The following is a 25,751-nucleotide window of genomic DNA, read 5'->3' as shown; positions in this document are numbered from 1 at the left end:
GGGGGTTGAGAGGGTGAGTTAATGTGGGATTGTAAAAAGACATAAAATACCCTTAAGAGTTATAAAAAGTAAGGGTATTTTTGTCCAATAAAAAATGGGTAGATTGATAACCTACCATAACAGAGAGTAGGTTATCAATCCCCATATATATATATATATATATGTTTGTATATATATATATATATATATATATATATATATATATATATATATATATATATATTCATGTAGAGAGAGAGAGAGAGATCATATACTACATATGCATATTATATTTGTTTGTATCTCCATATGTATGTAACTGGCTATGTTTTTTACATATTCACCTACATATGTGCCTACATAAATGTGTAGGTTCATATTATGCATGTATGCACACGAAAATACATACTTACATGTTATATACTTAGTAATTATTCTGTAATGCTTGTTGTGTAAATGACAGTTGATTCTTTAAGGGAGTGAGATATATCACATTAGAAGTAGCATCCTCACATAATTTAATTTTCTTCAAGAAAATTGTATCTATTATTGTCATTTATTCGGATAACGTGGTAACACTTTATTGGTTCAATAAAGTTGCCATAAACTTATGGTGAGAAGATTCTATTAGAGAAAGTTCAAGTTTCTTGTGATGTTTTTGCTCAGTGTGGAGAGATGTAATAATGCTTTCAGGAATGCCCAGTTGGCACCTATAAGGATGTTGTTGGGTCTGACTCATCACTCTGCACTCGTTGCTCACTTGATATTCTTCCTCACCGTGCAGACTTCATATATGTAAGAGGTAATTCCTTTCTGACTCTGCTGATATACTTTCATGTATATGTACTAGCACACCTCAAAATCTATATAGTTGTTTCTAATAAATATTCCTTTATTTTGGGAAAAAAAAAGCTTATTGATTTTTCAAAAGTAGGAAATGCTAATTTTCTCTTTGCAGGAGGTGTTACTCAGCCATTATGTCCATATAAATGTCTCTCTGAGAAATACAAGATGCCAAAATGCTATACACCACTTGAGGAGCTGATATATACTTTTGGAGGTCCATGGCCCTTTGCATTTCTCCTGTCATTCATTTTGGTTCTGTTAGCACTTCTGTTGAGTGTTTTAAGAATCAAAATGGTTGGAAGCGATTTTTCTTATCGATCTGCAAGTTCCATTCAGCATGATGGTTCTGATTCTCTTCCTTATCTGCTTTCACTGGCAGAGGTATTCCTATAAATAAGTGTTTGCTGTATGCAAAATATTTACAAGTCAAAGTTTTGATGTTCATCTTTGTTTTCATTTAGTTGCACAATATTCTTATTCCCTACTTATGATGTGTGACTGAAAATATAGGTTCCAGGGACTAGCAGGGCTGAAGAAACTCAAAGTCATGTTCACAGGATGTATTTCATGGGTCCGAATACTTTCAGAGAACCTTGGCATCTACCTTACTCTCCACCTGATGCAATTATTGGAATTGTGTATGAAAGACTTCTAACTTTTTTGTTATTCAAGATGAAGATATGCACTTATGCATGCATCTGACCTGTTTCTGAAGCACTTATGCATACCTGCAGTTGCCTTTCACCGTCCATAACCTGTATTGGCAATCATGGTTACTATCACACCTGCCCATCCTTTGGTGATGAACAAATTCATGCTGATGTTGCACATTCACAGTCACTTATAGTTGATTTTCTTGCAAGTCGCAATTGTATAGGTGGAAATAGTTAGTGAACATGCTACTTGATGCTGGTCTGAGATCAGACTAGTATGGCCAAAAAAGAATACTCGTTAATCGACCCTTCAGCCTCTCCTTGATTCATTGCATCTGCTGTTTGGGATGTGCCTATTAAATATGCTATATTTACTGGATTTTCTAGCTACGTGAGCTGGTAGCAATTGCATGTACACTGGGTTGATTAAATTTATCTAAAAGTATATAACAATTTTGAAAACTAGAGTTGCATCTCCCTGAGTTCTGAATCATTTTTACCTAAATAGAGTTGATAATGACCTTGGTACATAAGAATGCATTCATAAAAGCACAGATCTGACTACACCCTCTAAGATTGTAATATTCGACAATTTGTCAAGTGATGTAAGAAACATTATCAGGTATGAAGATGCTTTCAACCGATTCATTGATGAAATAAACTCTGTTGCTGCATATGAGTGGTGGGAAGGGTCAGTACACAGTATACTTGCAATACTTGCATACCCTTGTGCATGGTCTTGGAAGCAATGGCGTCGGAGAAAGAAGATTCATCGTCTTCAAGAATATGTAAAATCAGAGTATGACCACTCATGCCTCCGTTCTTGCAGATCACGAGCTCTTTACAAAGGGATGAAGGTTTGGCCCGCAAAGTGTCCTTCTTATATTCTGCTTTTGAGTAAGATTCAGAAGTGAATTAGCTTGCAGACTATCGGAATATTCCTTTTCATAAACTGCTGGAGATCTGCTAATGTCCTGCAGAACCTTAAGTTTAAATCTGCTAAGTTAAATCTTGGGTACGAAATCTTCCATAAAAGATTTAGGGATTCTGATAAGACTGAGAATAAATCAACTGGAGGAGCTTGGAAAAAAAAGTAAATTTACAAATCCAATAACTAATATCTTGTTAGCTATTATTTAAATCAGTTGCTATGCTGTTTGCCTGTGGTGTTATTGGGCACGTCATGAAATTAAATGTTGGGATAGTTGATGGCTCATGAATTGCATACAGTAGTTCTTATTGAAATGGATAACTATGTAGAGAGGTATTCTAAACATTTTAGCCCTCATTTAGTGTTCCCCATAATTTATAATGAGATAAATTTATTAAGCGGCCCTGGTCAGTCAGTCTGTATTAACTTTTCCCTCTCCTTTTTATTCTTCTATTCTTCTCATGTTACATTTCAATCATCAGCTCACCTTCCTCTGTGTCTTTTGTTCCACTTTTTCTTGTATTATTTTTCTTTATTTATTCTTTTTCCCATCAATGGACTGCTGGTTGATTATGTTTTGACTAGATCTTTGTTCCTTTAATGAGCTGTGAGGGAAAGCCCAGAATGCAAAATCCTAACACATTGCCTGAGCACCTTTGACATTGCCTTTTAATTTTTTATGGCCCTAATATATATGCAACCATTAGCATCAGACTACACCAAATCTCGCAACTGGTGGAGCAGTACAATGGCTAACTCCTAGATCACTGAGCCCATGTGGTTTGGCACATCACACTTGTTATATACCTTCCAGTCTCAAATTCTTCTTTTTATTCATAGACAAGCAGAAATCTGATTAGAACTTCTAGCCCATTTCCTTTATTATAGTGTGGAATTATATGGATTCCATGATGCATTGTGTGATATTGGACAACGGACATATATTGTATTAGAAGCACAAGATAGCCATGAAAGGAATCTACATGTTATAAATGACTATTTCTTCATTTTTTTCGCCTACACATATTTTTCTCAGAAGAGTTTATGATTTTTATGTGCTCTTAACATGATATGCAAAATGTCTTACCTACTGGCTGTCAATTTGCAAAGATTGTAACATCTATTTTCTCACAGTAGGTTCTCTATTAACTTGTTTAATCATTATATGGTTTCAAGTTTCAACTTTCTAAATTAAAGCTTGATCATGTAGGAACATCTGTTGCTTTGATACGAAACTTAGTGAAAAAAACTACCTCAAATAGTTTACGAATCTAGTAGTTCTTTTAAAGCAAGAGAGGAAGTAGAATATTATTTCCCCCTTTCAAAGGTCCTGTACCAAATTGTGGTATTTTTAAAGAAATATGTGGAGCTAAATATTAGCTCCAAATAATGTTGCTTAAAATATCAAAAGAAATATGGGAGCATTAATACAAATATAATCTCTTAACAAAATAAACCTAACCATCGAGTCTTATCCCTTCAATATGGGGTTAGAGTTCTGGATCAAGCATGGTCTATTGAAATTTGATAAATATTTCATGATCAGCTCTCAAACTTATTTAATCTGCTTCAAAATGTTGCTGGTTACAAGCCAAGCTTTGTTCAGCAGGAGAGGGGCTTTATATGAAACCTAAAGGCTAATGAGTGGTAAATACCCTACCTAATCAGTTGCCAACTTTAAGCTCGTGCTAGCTAGCATCAAGCCATCAAATTTCCTCTAGGCTTGCAAACATTCTAGAAGAACCCAGGTGAAAACAATATTTAATGAGAATATTTGCTCTGATCTCCATACATCTTGTCTATGAAAATAACTTAAGTATTGGATTGCAGACATGTCATGCCCCTCATCTGACATCAAACTTATTTGTGAAGAGTAATATTACATTATCTGATGAGGCCTTGTGAATTCCAAGCATTTTGGAGAAGCAAGCATGTTATTTGTGTTACATATAGTAAATTATATATGAGCCTAAAGGTATATTATATTGTAATGTAATCCCTAGATAATGTCAACTATTTTCAATTTTAAAAATGTGAATTGATATCATCATTGTGGTTATCATGGGAACATCACTGTCATTAACTCAAATACAGATCATTGAGAGAAATGATTACTAGTGATTGCTAACTTTGCCCCCGTTATATCTGAATGGTTATATTGCCAGAACTTTTAGAATCATCTCTGCTTGTACAACAAATGTAAACACTTGGTGAAATTAATAATTAAAGCCAAATGTCACCATAAGCAAAATATTTACACATTTAACAAAAGCGTTAAGCTGCAATCACATCCATATCCACCAAACTAGAGATTACATAAGGTTCCATGTTGTTGCTCTGTTGTTGAGAATGAAAAAGGGAAAGAAAGCGGACAAATATTTTTCCTTTTTTGCAATGAAAGTAAAATTCAAAGAGAATTGAAATGAAGAAAATAAAGAACCAACATATTCTTAGGGCAATGGAAAAGGTAAAGAAAGTGAGAGGGCATAATATTTACCCTTGTTTTTGGTAATGGATGAACATTACCATGTATATATGCAGATGCATGGTGGACATCGGTACTCCAGTGCATTTCTACCTCTGATTCAGAATAAATATGTTTTCGTACAGCCATCTTTTTTTTTCTTTTTTGCCTATTTTCTTTCGAAAAAGGATTGCCTTGCCCATTTCATCCACAACTTTAGCTACCTGCCAACTCATTGACCAAGAATTCCGTCTGACTAGAAAGATGGGAAGGATGTGTCTATCCTGGTTGACAAAAGTTTTTTTTTTTCTTTTGGCTATAAGCCCTTAGGTTGTACGCCAATCATACGTAGCTTAAACTATTATGACCATAATGCTTAGCTATTGTTGATTCTCAAGATGCCTTCGATTAAATGTTCACAACTGATCCACCATCTACACTGCCTACAAAAACTCTCGAAAATGGAAACTCGCAGGAGTAGTAACAAATCGAGGCAAACTCTGAATGATGGTGTAACAACCCAGGACCTCATCCAAAATGGCTAGTCGGAAGGTATTATTTGGGTTCCTTGATCCTGTATAAGTACCCAAGATCTACCCAGCGAATAACCGATGTGGGACTAAACACACGCCCGCACGGATCCTCACATACTTCCTCCGTTCAAGCCCTGACGTCCTCGTCAGGCTAAGGGTTAGAATCTATTCAAATCTAATCACAAACACCACGATTGGCCCATGGTCAGCCCCAATGGATCCATGCTGCAGTGTTTTCTAGTCCACATAGGTTATGGGCCGGGTCTGCTTTGATACCATTTGTAACAACCCAGGACCTCACCCAAAATGGCTAGCTGGAAGGTATTATTTGGATTCCTTGATCCTGTATAAGTACCCAAGATCTACCCAGTGAATAACCGATGTGGGACTAAACACGCCCGCACGGATCCTCACAGATGGTATGTCGTATCGGCCTAAATTCGGGCAGTACAGGGCGCACTGTACCGTACCAACACTGTGCTAGCGTGGCACTGGTACGAAGTCCGATACTGAGATGATGATCCTTGCTCTAAATACTAGATATGACCCCAAAATAACGGCGGTCAAGGTCAGCCAGTGAGAGGGAAACAACTCGGATCACTAGCTAAGGCTCCTAAATGACCGCTTAGTGTGGATCCAAGTTATCCATGTACTTCCCAAGATCGCGAGCCCTTTCGTACATGGATTTTAGGGCATTTAAGAGTTTGCCCACCCTATTTTGAGTGGGTGCTCGCAAGGTCAAAGTAAAAAATTCTATTCTTTCATTAATACAAGGGTAGTGGGGAATAAATAATTTAAGTGATTCACATCTCGAAATATAGTGTGTAAATATCGGATGCGTAGGTTGAATCATTCGCTAAACAACTATTTTGTTGGGCGATCAACCAGGTGCTCCTACCCAACCGGACTAATAAATGTCAACTAGAAGAACTCACTTTCCCAATGCATTTTGGTGAGAACCAGCTAGCTTTGGGTTGGAGTGGCATTTCACCCCTAACCACAACTCATCCGCTAATTCTTCAACATCAGTCGGTTCTGACCTCCACTTAGTTTCACCCAAGCTTCATCCTAGTCATGTATAGATCACCCAAGTTCAGAGTTCACATGATTTCGCTCTCGTTGTGCGTGAACTTCCTAATCGATCTAAGATGGATCGGGCTGTTGGCTCTGAGAAGGTTTGCTCGGAGAACGAGTGACGCCAGATGACTTCGGTTCATATGTGAAAGTGCTTCGAAAGACACCGGCTCCTAATGGTATTCTTGCTGAAAATACAGCTACATGCTGGCACTCAATCAAGTAGTAGCGCTCGCACGTCACTCGGCTCCTCGGCTCACTTCGGTGGCAATTTCTCCTTAGGCGCAACAACTTTCTCATCTTTGGTGGGTAGTACCTGGGGATCCTGACGTCCCTTGAAGAGATCTTCCTCTAGATCTTACAGTCGGATGTTATCATCGCGCCATAGGGGTTGTGCTTCCGACCTATAGAATAGTATTCCCCGAAGGAGGAACATAGATGGTCTTTAGCTCCTCAACTCATTCAACATAAAATTCAAAGGGAATTAAAATGAAGAAAATAAAGAACCAAAATATTCTTAGGGACCATATATCTTTCTCCCCTGCATTGGGTTTGACTAGCTACTCTAGATCATAAAATGCAGCATCTACAATTTTCTTGGCACTTTTCTTGGTGGAGAACTGAGAAAATTTTCATTTCTTTTCCTTTTTCTTTTCTTCTATCTTCCTTTTATTGAATTAGATTCCCCCTCTCTTTTTTTCTCAGCAACCAAGAGCTTGGAAACTTTCTTTTCCTTTTGATGCATGAAAAACCTCCATCTTATCCATTTTCTGATTGGGTCAGTCACTTTTGCCATCAAAAAAGAAAGTCCTGGCATGAAACTTCATCTTCTTATGATGTTTCAACTTGATATAGTAGCTGCTAGCTGTAACTTGGAGTTGCTCTGTTAAACTGTTCACGTTGTCATGTCATGTTCTAATACAGCAGGCAGCCTTATCAACTGTTTTAACTCAAAGATGTAGTAACTGCAGGTTGGATCAACACCAGATCTGATGGTTGCATATATTGATTTCTTTCTGGGTGGTGATGAGAAGCGGCTAGATGTAGCATCCACTATCCAGCTGAGATTCCCCATGTGCATTATATTTGGTGGTGATGGAAGTTATATGTCCCCATATTATCTTCATAGTGACACACTGCTGACTAATCTCCTGGGCCAGGTAATGAAATTCTGTCCACAGTGCTAAAACTGCAGTCTTATTCAACCTCCAATTACATTTGTTTAGCTTGTAATACTAGCATTTCTTTTTCCTGTAGTACCTGTCAACAGCAATCTGGAACAGATTGGTTGCCGGGTTTAACGCTCAGTTGAGGACAGTGAGACGGGGATGCATTCGTTCTGATCTGGGTCCTGTAATCACATGGATCAACAGTCATGGAAATCCCCAACTTGAGTACCATGGTGTAAAAGTTGAACTGGGTTGGTTCCAGGCCACAGCTTCTGGTTATTACCAACTAGGCATTTTGGTAGCAGTGAACGAGTATTTCTTCAATAGTGTGCACCAGTCAGATATTCTTGATACAGGCGACCTTTCAAGGTATGGTGGAAATGTATGACAAGTTTGTAGAGTTCGTAATATTTTCTCCTGCTATTGTTAATATGTTCTTCATTAAATTTCTTCTCAAACTTTCCTACTGGCTAATGTTTTTGAGTTCTTCTAAACAATCTTCCAAATATATCTGTCTCTCTATTGTCGCTCAACCATTTTTCAGGAGAAATGCTGCACTTCCACGCAAGAGCTTTAAGCAGTTACAACAGAATCAATCCTGCATCAACAATACAGTGTCACGCAAGAGGTTGACTGGAGGTGTGAATGGTGGGATAATAAATGAGACAACATTGAAGTCATTGGATTATAAACGGGACTATCTCTACCCATTTTCTCTTTTATTGCAAAATACCAGGCCCATTGGCCTCCAGGTAATCTGTTGGATGATTTACTACAGCTCTCTCAGTTTAATGACGTGGTCCCTCAAGGTTTTGTGATACCTTAGATGAGGTTTTAAACATCTGGTTTCGTTTCAGGAGACATTGCAGCTACTTATCTGTATTTTGCTCTTGGGAGATTGTACGATCACCCTTCTGACACTGCTTCAGTTTTACTGGATTTCCCTTGGGGCTTTTCTTGCTGTGTTGCTTATTCTTCCATTATCCTTGCTCTCTCCCTTTCCTGCTGGTCTTAATGCTCTTTTCAGTCGAGGGCATAAAAGATCCTCACTTGCTCGTATTTATGCATTGTGGAATGCAACATCTGTAGTAAACATTGTAAGTTTATTATCTTTGGTATAACCCTATTCTCTCTCATTATGACAAAAATATCTGATAAACACTTGATTTTATTTGTTGCACAAGAAACCAGGCAATAGTTGTCCAAGTTTGTTGAACCTTAACCTAGGGTAAATGACTTGTACAACTATTGCTTCATTATAGAACCAAAAGAGCAAAAGAATTATGCTTCCACATTATGTTTTGGTTTTCATGAGATGATAAACATTAACTAGTTGTGCAGGTTCATTTTCAACATAATTATGCCATGAGCGTGCTATTATTGTTGGTGACAATTGAAACAATTTATAATTGCTCTTCTTGAATGCATGCATTTCTGGATTATGGGGGCTTTCTAGAAAATGTTATTTAATTCTCTTATGCTTTTTCAATTTCAATGCTTTGTTGTTTGTAAACATATAGGGCCTATTTTAATATCTAGAGGTGCAATTTCATCTTGTCTAGCCGATACTTATCCATTTAATTACTCCAAGATATTGTATGAATCAAGGTCCGCGATCTTGGTGCCGAGTACCATATTGGTACCTTATCGGTTCGGTACGGTATATCTCTGTGCTGAAATAGCTTTCATACCCATTTTCTCAATTTTCATCTTGGTACGCACCTTGGTACACCTCGGTACAGATCGTATGCCTCAGTATGGGTGGTATAGGACTTGTACCGACTTGAATGTGTGTTTCATGTCGGTTTTCTTCCGGTAAGGTATGGTACGTCTTGTAGTGAATGGTACGAGGCAATACAGCAGACTTTTGTATAAATGATGTCATTATAAATTTAGAGTAAATGGCAGTGGTGTAACTGCCTTAGCATGTGATATTTGTTTTACCATTATGTTGCCCTTAAAATTGCTAGTATTGAAAAAATATAAGCCATAATGATGGATAGAAAAAAAAAAACTATGCTTTCTGTACTGGAAGATGATTTGTGCTTGCAATTGCAACTGGATATCTTGATCAGTTTCAATTTGGAGGTTTCTAGTTAGGGCTAGAAGTGGGTCGGGCCGGACCGGGCCATGCTTCTACTCGAACCTGGCCCAATTTTTTTTTCGGGCTTCGGGCTGGGCTTAAGCCTGAAAATATTTGGATAATCTAGGCCCGAGCCTGGCTCAAAGCCTATTGGGTCGGCTCGAATTATCCATTTGGGCCAAAAATAATAGGGCCCGAACGCGATTGAAATTTAATATTTCATAATATTGCTTCATAAGAAAATAAGCTTGTTAAAAATTAGACTCTCCTATAATACAAGTAAATGATACATGATACATTATTCTCGGCTAAATCTATTTTAATTTGCCATTTACTTCCTCATTATTTTTTCTAAATAATAACATAGAAAAATAAATTGATTCGGGCTTAAATTTGGTCTCTGTTTCGGGCCTTGTTCGGGCTCCGGCTCAGATTGGGCCAAGCCAGTGACATACCCAACCTGGCCCGAAAAACAAATTGGCTCTACATTTAAGCCCAAATCCGGTTTGAACTCTTTCAGGCCTAGCCTAAAGCCCGGCCCAAAGTGAGCCCGACCCGATGGGCTTCAGGCCAACCCGAGCCTATTTCCAACCTTATTTCTAGTTGTCACAGTACATATTAGAAATTCTAAAATAGCTTCTGAAAGCAAATGTTCATATTGCTAATCAATTCAGAACTGATCTATAACAGGATTGCCTTTTTACGTTCATGGTTTCAGGAGACTTCTGCCATACCTTGTGCATGTCTTTAGTTGACATCTCAAAATCAATAAAAGTTTGAAGCAAGGAATAGGAGGGGATTGTGGGGAGGAAGATACAAGAGTGCTGGGATCTAATCTCTGTACAGTTTCTTATTATTCTATGTATTTGAGCCATGTGATGTATTGAGCTATTAAAAAAATTGTAATAGATGAGGATCTAGGGAAACTGCCTAGTGCCTAGGTGCCTAGGCAAGCTCCCATAGGTCAAGGCAAGTATAAGGAGAAGCCTTAAAACTGGTGATGATCCAACAAGTGAAATATAATACATCAAATGAAATGTAATAAATAATGATAAGTATCCACTTGCAGTGCCCAACATTAATTTATATATCAATCTCATTCTCCATGATCGAACATGATGGGAATGTTTAAGGCAAGCACCTAGATGTTTTCACGTAGGTGGGTCATTTAGGCATCCAAGGATGCCATCTTTTAAAACATAATTTGTTAGACATTGAAATACTAAGATATAACTAGGAGGAATAAATTATCAGTCCGTATGAATTATACAACATGCTTAGAAGGGATCCAAAATGGAAAAGAGGGATGGCAGTGCCTCAAATTTTATTTACTGGTGTCCCAATCTTGTATTTGGATGTCTTTAAATGGCTCCTCAAGATGGTGCTTAGATTCTAGGATGCCTAACCTTGATAAGAGACTCATTAAGCCATTTCATTCTCTACAATTTAGTAATGTAGCTGCTAGACATCTATCAATAGAAACAAAGAGGAGACAGCTTCCTTTATGATCTTGCTCTAGTACTAGAGTTTCAGTCAATCAGTATGCTTCATGTTCATGCTATCATGATGAACACTTTGAACATGATTATATCAAATGTTTTGGCAGTAGCAGAAAAGGAATTGGATCCAACCCCCTCCAGAAAAATGGGAGTTTGATAACAACTGCAATCTTGCAGGAAGATTAGAAAGTGGTATTAAATATTTAGTTGTTTGGGGGGTTGATGAGAAACCTTAGCTGTTGATGCCATGCATTTCCTCCATAAGGTGGTGCTCCACATAAAGAGTCTAGCGGCAAGGTCTCCTGAATGTTTAAATTGGAGATCCACCAAATCAGTAGCATGAGTGAAGGATGAAAATATTGGCCTCCAATTTCCATGGACAATTTCAAATTCTGGAGTTAAAAAATCATCTGTGGCTGTAGATCATTTCTTCTGAATCATGGAATTGCCTAATGAAAGTCATCTTGCTGCTATCAAGCTAAAGCAGTAGCTTTGCCAAAAAAAAAAAGAAGTAAAAAGCAAAGCTGCATGTTCGAGTGACTGGAAGTATGACATCTGCTGAAGATGTTGAAGTTATTCAAGACTAGATTCCTAGTCCAACTGCTATGATGCATCTCACATTAAAGCACTTCAACTTGAAATATTCACAACATTCTCTTCACAATCTCAAAATGCTGACAGAAATCAAGAAGAGCCTTCTCTCTCAAAAACCTTAAATCAAGGTCCAACAGTTCATATGAAAAGAAGAAAACCCCTGTTTCTTTCCTTTGCATTGGATCATAATCATAACCATCGAGCCTTTTCCACTTATTTGGGGTTGGATTTGCACATCCTCATTTGCCAGGCATACCTATGACATTGGATCAACTAGAAAAGAAATTGTGCAAGCTTTTTTTCCTAATTCAGATGGTCACCAAGGGGATCACCTGAATTTTCAGGGCTTGAGACCATCAAAATATCTAAGGATGCATTGTCTTTATCGCTGTCATTGTCTTGGTTCCTTTGCTAGATATATTGGGTTGCACTCTAGCAAAGAAGTGAAATTTCTATCTCAATTATATCATGATAAAGTACCGCAGAATTGTGTCACTGTGTTGATCTCATCAGATAATGAGTCCTTGAATTTGTTGCTTGCTCAGAAAACAAAATAATGTGTTGATTTTCATTTACAACTTGAACATAATTGAAAATTAGCTCCAGGAATTATCATTTTTATTTTGCTCGATTAAATTGTTTTGATTTCAGCTTGTTGTACTTTCAGGGCACTTCTTCCACCCAGTTTTGACCTTTTTTCTCCAAAAACTGTTGATTTGTTGCTCTTTTCAAAGATGGTAAACTTGTATGTGCTTGAAAGTATAGGACCATGCAGTAAACAAAGGTCATCGACATTGTTGTCTGGAAGGTTTTAAAGTCCATTGAGCAATGACTTTTGTTAGCTTTATCTTTTGAGTTCCTGAAATCTCTTTAAATGTCACTGAGAGGTCTTATTTGCTAATTAACTTAATCTTTGTAGAGTGTGCATATATTTATTTGCTCTTTAAGATGATTGTGGTTTTCTTGCAGATTGTGGGATTTGTCTGTGGAATTATTTATTATGGATTTTCTTCATCTGAACTGACTGCCAAACTGAATACATTGAAGTTAAGGTGCGCTACTCTCTCTCTCTCTCTCTCTCTCTCTGGGACCACAATTCTGGGAAAGCACTTCTGAGCTTTCTCTTGTTACAGTATGCTTTGATAGCCAATAAAGATGATAGTAAATGCTGGAGGAACCACTTTAACTTGATAGATAGTAACATGGAAAAATTATCCACTTGAGTAAAAGCTGGGTTGATTTTTAATTTTCTTTACTTTCTTTTTGCATGAAACATTTGAATGACTGAATTCTGAAACCCTTAAAAGGATCAGATGCTTGGTCACTGTATAAAAGGATTACAGTTGTCGGTGCTTATCTATGTATCTAAACATGCATCCTATATACACATGCACCCATAAATGCTAGTCTATGCACATGAACGTGGACACCTCCCCCAACACACAGGGATTGTGGTTATCTATCTATCAAGAGTGTGCTCATATACAGCCCACTGCAGCAAAGCAGAGAAGGTGCATGCTAATGCAATCGCGCACGTGCACAGAAGTTCATGGAATCCATAGTTGCTCACGGGTGTGCGCACACACAGGGGTTACATACTAACACAATCAGAGAATTATTTGTTCATGGAATCTTGATGTGTTTCAACTGGTATCCATAGAAGAAATATATTCTGCTTCTAAATGAAACTTATTTAATGGAAAAATTTGATGCATGTGGATCCAAAAGTTTTGATAATACTGCTCTTTCGTGTGTATAGGGAGGACAATGAATGGTGGGTTCTGCTCACAATCCTTCTTCTGGTTAAGTCATTGCAAGCAGGCCTGGTCAATTGGCACATAGCAAATCTAGAAATCCAAGACCTATCTTTGTTTAGTCCAGATCCAGAGAAATTCTGGGCCATGTGAGATTCATGCTGAGCAAGGGGAGATTGAAGGCACTAAGTTGGCTGATACTCCAAGCATGGCAACATAGCAATCTCAGTGACCAGAGCAAGACATACGCGCTTCTTGTCAGAGTCTGTCACTGTAAATATGTTCGTTGTAAATTCTAACCTGGTCTAGGTTTTGGTTTTGTTTGCAGCATTGCACTGAAGTTCCCTCAGCTTGAAACTGCAGCCAGGAAGCCAGGCATTCCCCTTCACCCCCCGCATTTTAAGGGACTGTAGCTTTGGCCTGTCTTACTGTGGTGTTCTCGAAGGTTTAATTTGAAAACCCAACTTGTAATCCAGAACAAAAGAAAAAGTCATTTCTTGGTAGAACATGACTCTTGTTGATGGTCTTGAGTGTATAGCAACTAGTCTTGGCGGTATGTTGAGTGTTTTTTTTTTTTTTTGTCGGAGTAATAGTAGCTGTATAGGATGGTGAATGGTGCCCATTGTATGTATCATCAGATATGATCATTTTTCCATTAAATTATTTGCTCTCTGTAGTTGTTTGTCGCAATTTTATTCAAGTAAATAAAGTCATATGGAGCCTGCACACAAACATTTGGGAGGGTCATCCGTACTTTACTTGAGCAGCATCAATTTTTCCCCCTCCCCCTCTTATTATGCAGAACCCCTCTTGCAGCAGAAGTGAAAATGAAATGAAAATTAAGACGTGAAGCATTGTAGCATTGTTTCTCATTGGTGATTTATTTATTTATTTATTTATTTATGCTCTGAGGAACTTATAAAAGGTAATTTAGTGTACTGGTTGGTGTTATTTTATGAAATTTCACTTTGCTCGCTACCGTGGGGGCGTATTTATGCTATAAAGTTGTAGTCAGCTAGAAAGGAGGAGGCAGAAACTACTACAATAAAACAACGCTAATGGCATGAAACAAATGTTAGGCAGCAAAGGAACCCGGTGTAATTGAAGGATGGTCGCAAGGGGCGCCCGGTGGAGGGTACGTGAGCCGGGCCATTCTGCGGTGGAAGGCGTGCTACTGGGATATGCTTTTCAGCCCCAGAGAAAGTAGACGAACGTGGTTCCACTTCCTCTCTTCAGCACCGTTGCCAAGCAGGCAGCGGCTGAGCACCCAATGTCTGCATTCCTAGCTCTACCGTATGACCTTAAGCTTAGAGCTTTGCAGTGCCCGGCTGCACATGGTGTTCCCCTGCAACACCTCATATCTTAACTTACAGTACTGTTTCCAACTACGCAACTTGAACTCCCTCTCATACGTCTCAACTGTATCAATGGATGATGTAGATTCTCCAGAACCACCTCAGGGGTTATTTTAAATTATCTATCAGCATCGAACGGAAATCAATATCTCTAGCTTCATTGTCTCTTATCTATGTATCCATCCGTGATTGTTATCTATCCAATGCATCAGGGCATTGTAAACCACAACATAGTTATTCTCACAACTGTTCGCATTCTTTAATTTCTGACACCTAGAAGATGTGAGTGAGGCGTTTAGCTCTCAGAGTATCCCCAAGACTGGGTCGACGGTTAGGTCAGCCGGCCACAGAATATTCTTAATTAATGCATGGTTGGTCACTTGGTTGACCTTAGTATACGCACGCCCCCTCTCCCCAGGATCTCATCTACGAGTAAATCTCAATTATTAATGGGAGCAGGTTAAGCTGATACATCAACCGCGAGGAGCAATCAAGTTAAGCATTTGACTTGGGTCAGACTATCAGTTGAGTCGAATGTTTCTTTCCAGAGAACGTAAGAAAGAAGCCAGTATTGGCTGCCTAGAGTCATCATTTTTTATAATTTAATGAAGACTCCTGGCATGCGTCAACCTGAATCGTAATTCTTTAAAACCATGATCGGCTCCATGGATTCAAAACCTTGAATAACCCAAAGGTGATAGAAGTGACAAGTATGGAAAACTCATCAATATCTAGCACAGGTGGGAGACCGACCAGCCAAGTGTTTGGCCTCCCGGATGCAGTCCAATTCCACTCAGCGTACACATTCAGAAAGAAAGCGATCTTTGACAAAGACAATACAAGTAGATTTAAAATATGTCTAATCGCAATTATATATTTCCAGTTTCTTTTTTATAATGATCATCTTTCACTGCTGTAGGATGATAATCTTTGGAATGCACAAGGCAGGCAGTTGGCAATTGATGGTTGCGCTTTTTTTCAGACTTCGGCTTGTTGATATTCACTGCACTTCGATCATACATGCTTTTCTTATGTTCGATATGGAGCAAGCAAGAACACAGCCGTTTCTTCACTGAATAATAAAATATTTAATTTGAAGAAAAAAAAGAAAGAGGATTTTTTTGTTTTTTTTGATAGGCTAGATAGGTCATACAATTTTACTATGAATACATTCAAAAAATTAAAAAACTAAAAGATAATCCAAGGAAAAAAAATGATCCTTAAAAATATAAAAGGAGACTATAAGAAAATTCTGTTTGGCATAGGTTTTGGAGGGTCAGAAACACTTTCTGGCCCTTCAAAAATACTTTTAAATTGAATAGAGATGTTTGGTAAAAAAATTGAAAAACTGTTTTAGCTTTGCTGGAAAGCTAAATAATCTTTTGGAAGAAGCTCCATTTCGAAACTTTTTCGGAAAAGCACTTTTAGGCCCGTCTGAAGCTGTTTTAAGTAAAATAATAGAAAATATAATAATATTAATATAGTAATTATAGAAAATAATAATATTAATATATATTAATTATAATTATAATATTTTATACCCTTATTATTTTTATTATACTATAAATATTATATTATATCATAATATATTGATATATTATGTTATATAATAGCAAATTATATTATATTATTATGCTATAGTATATAATATTATATTACTATATTATAATAATATTATATTATATTACAATGATATTAATATATTAATACATATTATATTTTATTATGTTCTATTGTATAGTACTATGCAATATCTTTTATGATTATTTTGTCATATCAAAAATATTTTTTTAGTTTTTATACTGTACACATATTAAAATCTCAGAGCATTTTAGAAATACAGTTACTAAAATACAAATAGCTTTTTATAAAAACTCTACTTCAAAATGTTTTATTTCTGAAAACTCTACTTTCAACGGCTCTGCCAAACGGGGCATGATAGCCCTATCCTCTAAAAGGAGATTTTTGTTTTTTTTTTTTTGCAGATGATGCAATATAAAGAAAAAGCCAAACCGAGTAAGAATCTTTGAGCCAGCCTAGCGTTTACACCTGAATTGTGACCTATCCAAACAGAGAAAGAATCGTCGTATCAAGGGAAAAAAAAAGGTGAAAGAAATAATCTTCAAAATCCCTTAGATAGGGAATCCAAGATAGATGGGGGTTTCCACTACCCAAGACAACCCTAGACCCAGGTGCCTCCAACCATGCTCTTACTACAGTAGCTAGCTTAGGCAATTAGTGCAACGTTCGCTGCAAGCACTTATGGGCATCCACGTTTTTATAGTAACTTCGGACCCCCTCCTCTCTCCCTTAGCAAATTTAATCTCGCAGTTTTCAGAAAATTTTGTTTAATTTGAAAAATTCGGTTTTTCACTTCCACCAAACAGAACACATGGAAATGATGACTTCCGTGAGAACCAAGCTTTTGTCCTTCCACTTTCTTCCAACCAAACATATCCTGGAATGCAATGGATACAAACATAACTCCAAGCTTGAACTTTCCATTGTCATCCCCCATGACATGGCGATTACTTAATTACAAAAGAAAAAACAAGAACTTTCCATTGTCATCCCCCATGACATGTCATCCCCCTACGCTTTGAAACTTTTCTTTCGTAGGCACCTAAATATAATTTGTGGACTCAAGTATATAAAATCAAGTTCAGAGTGATGGTATCGACATATCATAACTAGAGCACATAATACTCATATTCTTCATGTTAACATTCCAACTATAATAACTTGGAGTAAGAAATAACAGTAGGTTGACAAATAATGGGTGGAAGTATACATTCACTTATACATCTACTTTCTCTTTTACATGGCAATATTCTGTGGGAAAAGAAACTCTACCCCCTTTTCGTATCAACCCATGCACCCATATCATGAGCTTTTAATGAGAGCATTGAAAGGAGAGGGCGAGGTGTTTGTCTCCCATCCCCTCATCAGTGACCCGATTCAATTCCAACCCCTCCGTTCTCACTCCTTCCACCACTCCTCCCTTAGATTCAAAACTATAAAGTAAAGAAAAATATCAGGGGGCGAGCAATGCCCAAAATGCACTAAAAACGCTACCAACCCCCCCCCACATTTGACATTCTTTCGAACATTCAATTCCAGTCAGCGGGGGTGCGATTTGATGTCGTCACGCCATTTTTAAAATCCTATTCGTCGGGATGACGGGAGCAAATCCTGGCGGAAGGGAAGGGAAGGGAAGAAAAGAAATAACGCCGACTCCCGAGTCTCGGACGCCGGGATTGCGTTCCTGCAATTTCATCTGAAAGCAGTGACTTCTTTTGGTTAACTCGTTTTATCCGGAAGAAGCTTCCATTGAGAGCACCTGGGGGATTAAAGTAAAAAAAAAGGGAGGATGGAATTTACAACTATGCCCCTACAAGCCATCGGTAGAAGGTGTTTTGATAGCTGCTCTCCTCTCCCTCCCGCTGTTGATAGTTTCCCTCCAAGTCCCACGAGTCCCGTCCGCCGACGCCGACGCCGACGCCGTCGTCGTAGCGGTGGCTCCACCGCCCGGAGAACCGGAGGGAGGAGAAGGACGAGGACGCCGACGAGGCCAGCCAGTCCACGTACTCCTTGAGCCAGTTACTTCCTCCTCCGCCAGCCGCCTCCGCCACCTCCGCCCCTGGCGGCGAAAGTCCCGCCGGCTCCACCTTGTACTCCTTGGCCCTTCGGATCCGGGCCACCACCGCCTCCACCTCCTCGTCCACCACGTAGTCGAACGACGACCCCAGCGAGTAGGACCGCAGGTGCGGCTGCGGCTGCGGCGGCGGCGGAAGCGGCGGCGGAATGGGGAGGGAGGTGGCCGCCCCGGTGGCGTCCTCCTCCGTGGGCGTCCTCCGGCGGCTGACGCTGCCGATCTCGATGCGGAAGCTGCTGGATCTGGGAAGGTCCTCCGCGGCCGCCGCCAACGGGGGCGGTGGCGGGAGGGGCGGGGCGTGGAGGGTGATGGAGGCGCGGCAGAGAGGACAAGAAGGGGTGGATCGAAGCCAGGTGTCGATGCAGGGGGAGTGGAAAGCGTGGCGACAGGCCGGGAGGAGGCGGAGCTCGTCGTGGGGGTGGAAGGGGGAGAGGCAGACGGCGCAGTCAGGAGACGACTTGGGGAGCACGGCGACCGAGGAGGCCAAGGAGAAGAGCGGGAGGGACTCGATCAGGGCCGCCTTCTCCTGATCGGAGAGCGCCGACGAGGCGGAGGAGGTGGAGGAGGACCAGCTGCGGTGAATGAGCGGCGGAGCCGAGGAGGAGGAGGAGGAGCGGGAGAGGAAGCGGAGGAGCAGGTAGATGGAGATGGAGGCGACGAAGACGAAGGCGAGAATGGCGGCGATGATGAGGATACTGGGGCTGTACGCGAACGACGAGGAGGATAAGGAGGAGGGGGAGGGGGAGGCGCTGTGGCTGGAATCCTCCGACGGCGAGGGAAGCTGCGGGAGGGGCAGCGGCGGCGGAGGAGGAAGAGGAAGGGAGGCCATGTCGCGGAATGTCATGTGGTTTTTGGGTGCTTACGCTTTTGGCCGCTCTCTCGCTCTTTCTGTCTCTCTCTCTCTCTCTCTCTCTCTCTCTGTTGCCTCTGGCCTTTATATATTTCTCGTCCATAGTCTTTAATCTCCTTTAAGTCTTTTTAAACAATATTCGTACACTACGGGGATAATATCTTAATATGCCATGGATAGACCTGCTCAACGCAAAATTGTTAGGTTGACTTAGCCCGGAGAGAGCTTCCGGAGGCGAAAACGCATCGGTCTTTCAAAAGCACTTTGGAATAAAAAAATATATTTAGTAACATTTTGAAAAATTATTTTAGTTTTTTTAAAAAATTAAAATCAATTTTTTTTGAAAGAAGTTCCAGGTGCTTTCCGAAAAACCATTTTGAGCTTTGTTGAAAAGCTATTTTTTAAATCAAAATACCTATAATAAAATATAACAATTACATACTCTGTTCCTTTATAAACCTAAAAATATGCTGAAGCCGTAACAAAGAACCCTAATTGTGGATCATACTTCCTTCTATGCAAAAAAAATATTTTTATTTTCTATTATTGTATTATACTATAAATATAATATTATATTATATTATATCATTATACATTAATATGTTATGTTAAATAATTTAATATTATATTATATTATGAAAATTAATGTAGACTAATAATTATATTATTTTGTATATTTATTATTGTATTATACTATAAATATAATATAATATTATATTATCATGATATGTTATGTTAAATAATTTAATATTATATTAAATTATTATACTATAGTATGTAATATTATATTACTATATTATAATAATATTATATTACATTACAGTAATATTATACTATATCATATATTTAAGTATTAATATATGTTATATTTTATTATGCTCAGTTGTATAGCATTATATAATATTCTTTATGGTGATTTTGTCATATAAAAGTACATTCTTATTTTGTTTACCAAATAAATGTTAAAGTGCCACAGCATTCTAGAAATATTGTTACTGAGCAGCAAACATTTTTTTATAAAAGCTCTACTTCAGAAAGCTCTACTTTCCAAGTAGAGTTTATTCCACCACGTCAGCCATAGACTAATCCACCAAATATTGGACACGTCAGCTAATTTAAACTGCTGCTGCCTCAAGGATTAACCATGGTTAGTCTTGGAAGATTAAAAAGGTTGCCCAAAAGCCCTGTTCGTCTTCACCCGGAGCACAGCGCGACGCCATCATCGTCAATGCCAAGGCCTGGCCTTTCCTCGCCGTCGGCCACCGTCGGTACTGCTTCCGGATCATCAACTCCAGCAACGACGGCTTATTCCGCTTCTTCTTCTTCACCAACGACCCCCGATTCAGTCTACCTCCTCAAACCGGTGAGCTCCAAGAAATTCCTCCTCGCCTCGTCGGAGATTGCCGACGTAATCGTCGATTTCTCGCGATCGCCAACTGATTCGGCGATCCTCGCCAACGACGCACCGCACCCGTACCCCTCCAGCAACCCAGTCGACGAGATCAACGGCCGGATGATGAAGTTCCGGTATCCTGCGCCGGCGGTGCACCGGGTGGCGAAGATGCGGTACATCGCAATATACGAGTACGAGAGCCGACCCATTAATACCACCAAAGGGGAGTCGTCCATGCAGCCGGCAACGAAGACGTCGAGGGAAGGCAGCAGCGAGCAGGGGTGGCCTATCCCGTTTGGTGCGGATCGGTCAAAAATACATCGACCCAAATCCAACCTATTTATTAAACAAAAAAAAATTAATCAAAATTTGATCCATTTATTAAATAAATAATCTGATCCGACCACAAAAATTATTTATTAAACATATTAAACGAATTTGACAAATTTTAAATAGGTTAAGTAGATTAAGGGAGTCAAGTTAAACATATTAGAAATAGACTAAGCGGATTGCAAACAAAGTTAAATGGGTAGAATTTTAGATGGATTTTAAATAAGTTAAATAAATTAAAACAAGTTAGGTAGATTAAGCGGATCAGGTTGAATAGATTAAAAATAAATTAAGCATGTTATTACCAAGCTCGACTCGATTCGGCTATTACAAAGCATGAATAACTCAAATAGTTTTTCAAGTCGAATTTAAGTAACAAAATATTCAGCTCAAAGTCTCAGAAACCAAATCATATGTATATATATATATATATATATATATATATATATATATATATATATATATATATATATATATATATATTAATAATATTTTTTTTATTTTTTTATAATATATATTGTTAAATTAATATTTAAAATATTATATTATAAAATATTAAGTTAAAAATATATATTTTAATCCTATTAGGATTGCCGTGTGAGTGTGCACACAACAGTCCTAATAAGACTGATTCTATCCATGCAACCTCTGTTGGATACTTGGATGTGATGATCTCTATTTTGATCACTGTGTGGGCCATCTTTACTGATAACCCATTTACAATGAATTGAATTTATAGATGCATATAACTATTTTCTTTGGCTATCATGGGCTATTATTTCATTATTTCCTTCTCGTGAAAATGAAAAGACCATTTAAAATAAAACAATAAAGTCTATTTTGCTCATCAGCAGTGTGAGTTCAGCATCATAACCACATGGAATCTTTAAATGTGTGTAATTAATACATATCAAACATCAATTGTCAAGAGCAATCACTTTCATAACAACTAATATTAAGATAGAACAATGTGTTGGACAGACACGCAAGCAATGGAATGAAAAATATCTCATCTAATACCTTGCTGACTAAACATATACAAACTTGAAATAAATTTTTAATGCATGATAAAGAAAGTGGTTTTTTAATTTTTATTTGTAGGAAATTAATTAACGTTGTAAATTGCCGTGATTCTAAAATGATAGATAAAAATAAATAACAAGAAGTAAAAGAAATCATCTTCTAATTAAGCGTTGACAATGGTTAGAGGAATGAGAGTAGGTTTGTCTTAGGCCTATATTAGTAACTCAAAAGTTCTTCGACGTACCTCTGCCCTCTTTTCCATATGGTGCCCGCGACTGGCACGTGGCAGTGACTCCGAGGCCGGGGAATTGGTTTGATTTGTTGGTATAATGATACACAATATAAACTCACACCACCAGCGAGGCAGCGGGGCAGCGCATGGGAGTTACCTTCGAGACCGTACTTGTCTCGCGAGAGCTCCAAGGTGTTTAGTAGGAGAAACAGTAAGCAAGTTTCTTGGAGACCTCTGCATTTATGATTAATATTAACTTGATGATATGTAAATTCTGCCTGTATACTCGCTAATCATCCTATCTCATCTAAATTCTGTGAAAATAAGCTCCAAATTATGGTAAAAGATTTCTTGCTTTCTCTTGTCAATTATCTCTGTAATTAAGAGAAGGTTACGGACTACTCGCCATGCTGATTGATGCTCAATTCACCGGGGGATGTGGAAGTTGGTGATCGACTAAGTACGAGCGGAGCCAAATTGATACCATCGGTCCCACCGTATTCGGCATCGATACTTTAATCGGCAATCATCAACGGACAATGTGTAGTAAAATGCTATTTTTGGACTACTATTATCGTGTAAAGAAAAGAAGCAATTATCTATCTTACTTTTTTGAAAACTCCAACCAAACATGAAGTATTTCTCTACATTTTAATCAACTACACCTTTTCTACTCTTCTTCCTGCGAACCCAATTGAGTCCCTAGAGATTTTGGATGATCCGATGGCCAGCTTTAAACCCTTCCGGTGGCCCCTCATGGATGGTGATGGGCAGCAGCGGGAATGGGACCTTGTGAAGCTTTCTCCAAATGGGAGCGCTGTCCTTGCTGCGGTTGGGCCATTGGTTTCGGGCGCATCGCTTCGCTGGCTTGCCTTGTTTTTTTTTGGCACTATTATTGACGAGGCACTGCAAACATCAGCGGACAGCATTCAAATCCTTTCCATTCGAATTGCGGGGTGAATGCGTGAGGACTCGTTAAATTCCTTGGAAATTTCCCGCTTCCAACAAGTCTACAGGAAAAACGGACTGCTGGCCCCAAGTTTTCTAACCTGGCGATGTGGACAACATTCTCCTATTGTACCTATTGGACCTAGGTTTCTACCTTTTCTACTTGGGGTGAGAAAGGCTGCTAATTCTACGGCTACAAAGAGGTAGTTTATGTTAATTAGTAACTGCGCCTTGTCCTTTATATCAAAAGGACCATTACAAATAAAACAAAGTAAATATCTTGGATAAGAAAAATTTGGGGCTCTCATTCTGCTCTTGTAGCGTCGAAGACTGTGCTCGTCTTCTGGGAGTCCCCACCCTTATTTTCTCAAGGTGAACTTCGACGGCAGCGTTGGTGAGAGAAAATACATTGGTGGTGCCGGTTTTGTTATCAGCAATCAGGAGGTTAGATTGGTGGCGGCCAAGAGTCGGCATATCTTCGATCAGACCATTATCAGTGCCGAGCTCAGAGCCGTATGGGAGAGAGTTTCTTATGCAAGGCGAGTGCTGGGCGCGAACTATATTATTCTTGAGAGGGACTCAATCACGATAATCGAATGGATTCAAGGTTCGGAGCGTGCTGCCGGTTGGATACGGTTGGTCCACAACATCCACAGTCTTTTGAATAAGTATGCCTTCCATCAGGCTACTCATATTTATAAAGAGGCAAACAGTATTGCGTATTGGGTAGCATCTTATACGGTTGATTATTTCAGAGATTTTATTTGGATGAACTACATCTCTGTCTCATCTCCTTTACATTTCTTCATCCTTTCTAATTTTATGAGTTGTATCCATACTTGTTGTGTATGAAGCGCCGGTGTACCAAAAAAAAAAAAAAGAAAGAAAGAAAGAAGATAAGATCTTCTATAACTTGCAGAAAGTTTGGTTAACTCGAGGGCTTCACTGCCACATGTGCTCCTTTACGTGTCCATTGGCTAATGTGGATTTTGGACGCTGCCCATTGCCCTCTAGCTTGTATGTATAAGGAATTCAAATACCAAGAGTGGGTTGAGAAAATATCAGATCCTGTCACTGAAGCATGCAGCAAGATTTTTGTACGAGAGATGATTCAAAGTATCAACCATTACAATGTTATAGAGGTTGTTGTAATGATGCCCAAACCTAATCGTAACATGACACAAATAAGTTATGGCTATTAATATAACGATATTATTTGACAATTATCTAGCTATATTGACTTGTATAATGAGAACAACAACCAATATTTGACCTCTTCATCATTCTCGCAATTAAAACAATATTTTTTCTGATTAAAATCTCTATCAGCCCAAATTAAAAACACCTTTGATCTTGTGAACATTAGCATAGCCGAGTGATGACATTAGTCTACCGTAACTGTTTGTTATTTCTCACTAGAACAACTAATAATTGTCATTAGAATAGTTACGGTGAAATGTGGAAGACAGTACCAATTTCTAGTTGAAGTTCATTTGGAGCTTTGTTCGATTATAGTTGAACCATATGAGGTGCACCGGAAATGCCTCATATAAAGTACTAAAAATAACACCACATAGCGGGAAGACGTGTGCCTTTGCTTGGTTTGCAAACAAGGCATGGTTTTACCAAATGAATCTCATCATTATCTTGAAGTCCACTCCCCTTTTGTCTTTGGAATTGTTAGTGGGGAGAAGGTGCATTTGAAAGCAATACATTCATTTATTTAGTGGCCATGTCTTCCCCTTGTTTTGTTTCTTTCATGCTAACGGAGCTCTTTTTCATAAGCTCTATAGTTGTTATATATTTTGTGAGCCTCATAAGCACTCTCTCCCTCCCTGTACAATGTCATGATCAACCAGGAACCAGTTGGCATATTCTTTTACTTCTTTTTTGTGCTTCTACCTAGGCCTCATGATGAATTGACAACAAAAATTCACATGATAGCTTAATCAAATGATCACATCTTATGCAGTATTTAAAATTGTGGTCAAGAATATAAACACCTATTGCAATGCTCTAATAAGCATGCACACAGAGCCAAATGTGGAGCAGGATATAGAGAATTGAGTGGTTTGGGCAATTGCTTCAGGTTAAGGCAGAGAGTTGGAGCTTTTTCCTACTCCATGATGTTGTTGACCTCATGTAGTTTTAGATCATGATGATAAAGTAGTTGTGGCTCAAATTTTGTAATGTCTAGAACTAACCATGCCATACCCACTTTTAATTGCTTACTTGTGCCCAAAGACTTATGATATCATCCACAATTCCCACCAAATGTGCAATAAAATCGATCAGGCTTGGCTTCATTCGGAAATTTTGATGCACTTCGATGCTAATAGTCGGTCTTCTTAGGAAAATAAGGTGCATTAGTTGGTCTCTGACTTAC

General features: G+C 38.7%; 2 protein-coding genes across 4 annotated transcripts in view; one reads left to right on the top strand and one right to left on the bottom strand.

Annotated features, from left to right (window-relative positions):
* The window catches only part of LOC103703579 (MraZ), a 49,669-nt gene extending 35,357 nt beyond the window's left edge, over nucleotides 1-14,312 (top strand). For all 3 annotated transcript variants that reach the window (XM_088718785.2, XM_088718784.2, XM_039119414.3), the window contains 10 exons: nucleotides 673-781; nucleotides 938-1,206; nucleotides 1,336-1,463; nucleotides 2,101-2,335; nucleotides 7,452-7,640; nucleotides 7,738-8,018; nucleotides 8,194-8,401; nucleotides 8,507-8,746; nucleotides 12,795-12,877; nucleotides 13,585-14,312. In XM_088718785.2, the coding sequence (XP_088574911.1) occupies nucleotides 673-781; nucleotides 938-1,206; nucleotides 1,336-1,463; nucleotides 2,101-2,335; nucleotides 7,452-7,640; nucleotides 7,738-8,018; nucleotides 8,194-8,401; nucleotides 8,507-8,746; nucleotides 12,795-12,877; nucleotides 13,585-13,732 (1,890 nt within the window). In that variant the 3' untranslated portion in view covers nucleotides 13,733-14,312. The remainder of the gene's footprint in view (nucleotides 1-672; nucleotides 782-937; nucleotides 1,207-1,335; nucleotides 1,464-2,100; nucleotides 2,336-7,451; nucleotides 7,641-7,737; nucleotides 8,019-8,193; nucleotides 8,402-8,506; nucleotides 8,747-12,794; nucleotides 12,878-13,584) is intronic.
* A 2,935-nt stretch (nucleotides 14,313-17,247) lies between these two features.
* Nucleotides 17,248-19,548, bottom strand: LOC103710802 (E3 ubiquitin-protein ligase ATL4-like). The gene is made up of 2 exons (XM_088719388.2): nucleotides 18,316-19,548; nucleotides 17,248-18,211 (listed from the first exon to the last, which is right to left on the bottom strand). Exon 1 carries the CDS (start codon nucleotides 19,431-19,433, stop codon nucleotides 18,318-18,320), a length of 1,116 nt encoding a protein of 371 aa, XP_088575514.2. The 5' UTR covers nucleotides 19,434-19,548; the 3' UTR covers nucleotides 17,248-18,211; nucleotides 18,316-18,317.
* Nucleotides 19,549-25,751: the final 6,203 nt, after the last annotated feature.

This window comes from Phoenix dactylifera, chromosome 3 (genome assembly GCF_051530095.1).
Source record: "Phoenix dactylifera cultivar Ajwa chromosome 3, Ajwa_hap1_PhDact_Kaust_v1.1, whole genome shotgun sequence".
Classification (NCBI taxonomy): Eukaryota; Viridiplantae; Streptophyta; class Magnoliopsida; order Arecales; family Arecaceae; genus Phoenix; species Phoenix dactylifera.
This window is presented reverse-complemented; position numbering and strand designations above follow the sequence as displayed.

Coding starts and splice junctions, on each gene's coding strand:
- LOC103710802 (XM_088719388.2), bottom strand. CDS start 19,433: ATGACATTCCGCGACATGGCCTCCCTTCCTCTTCCTCCTCCGCCGCCG.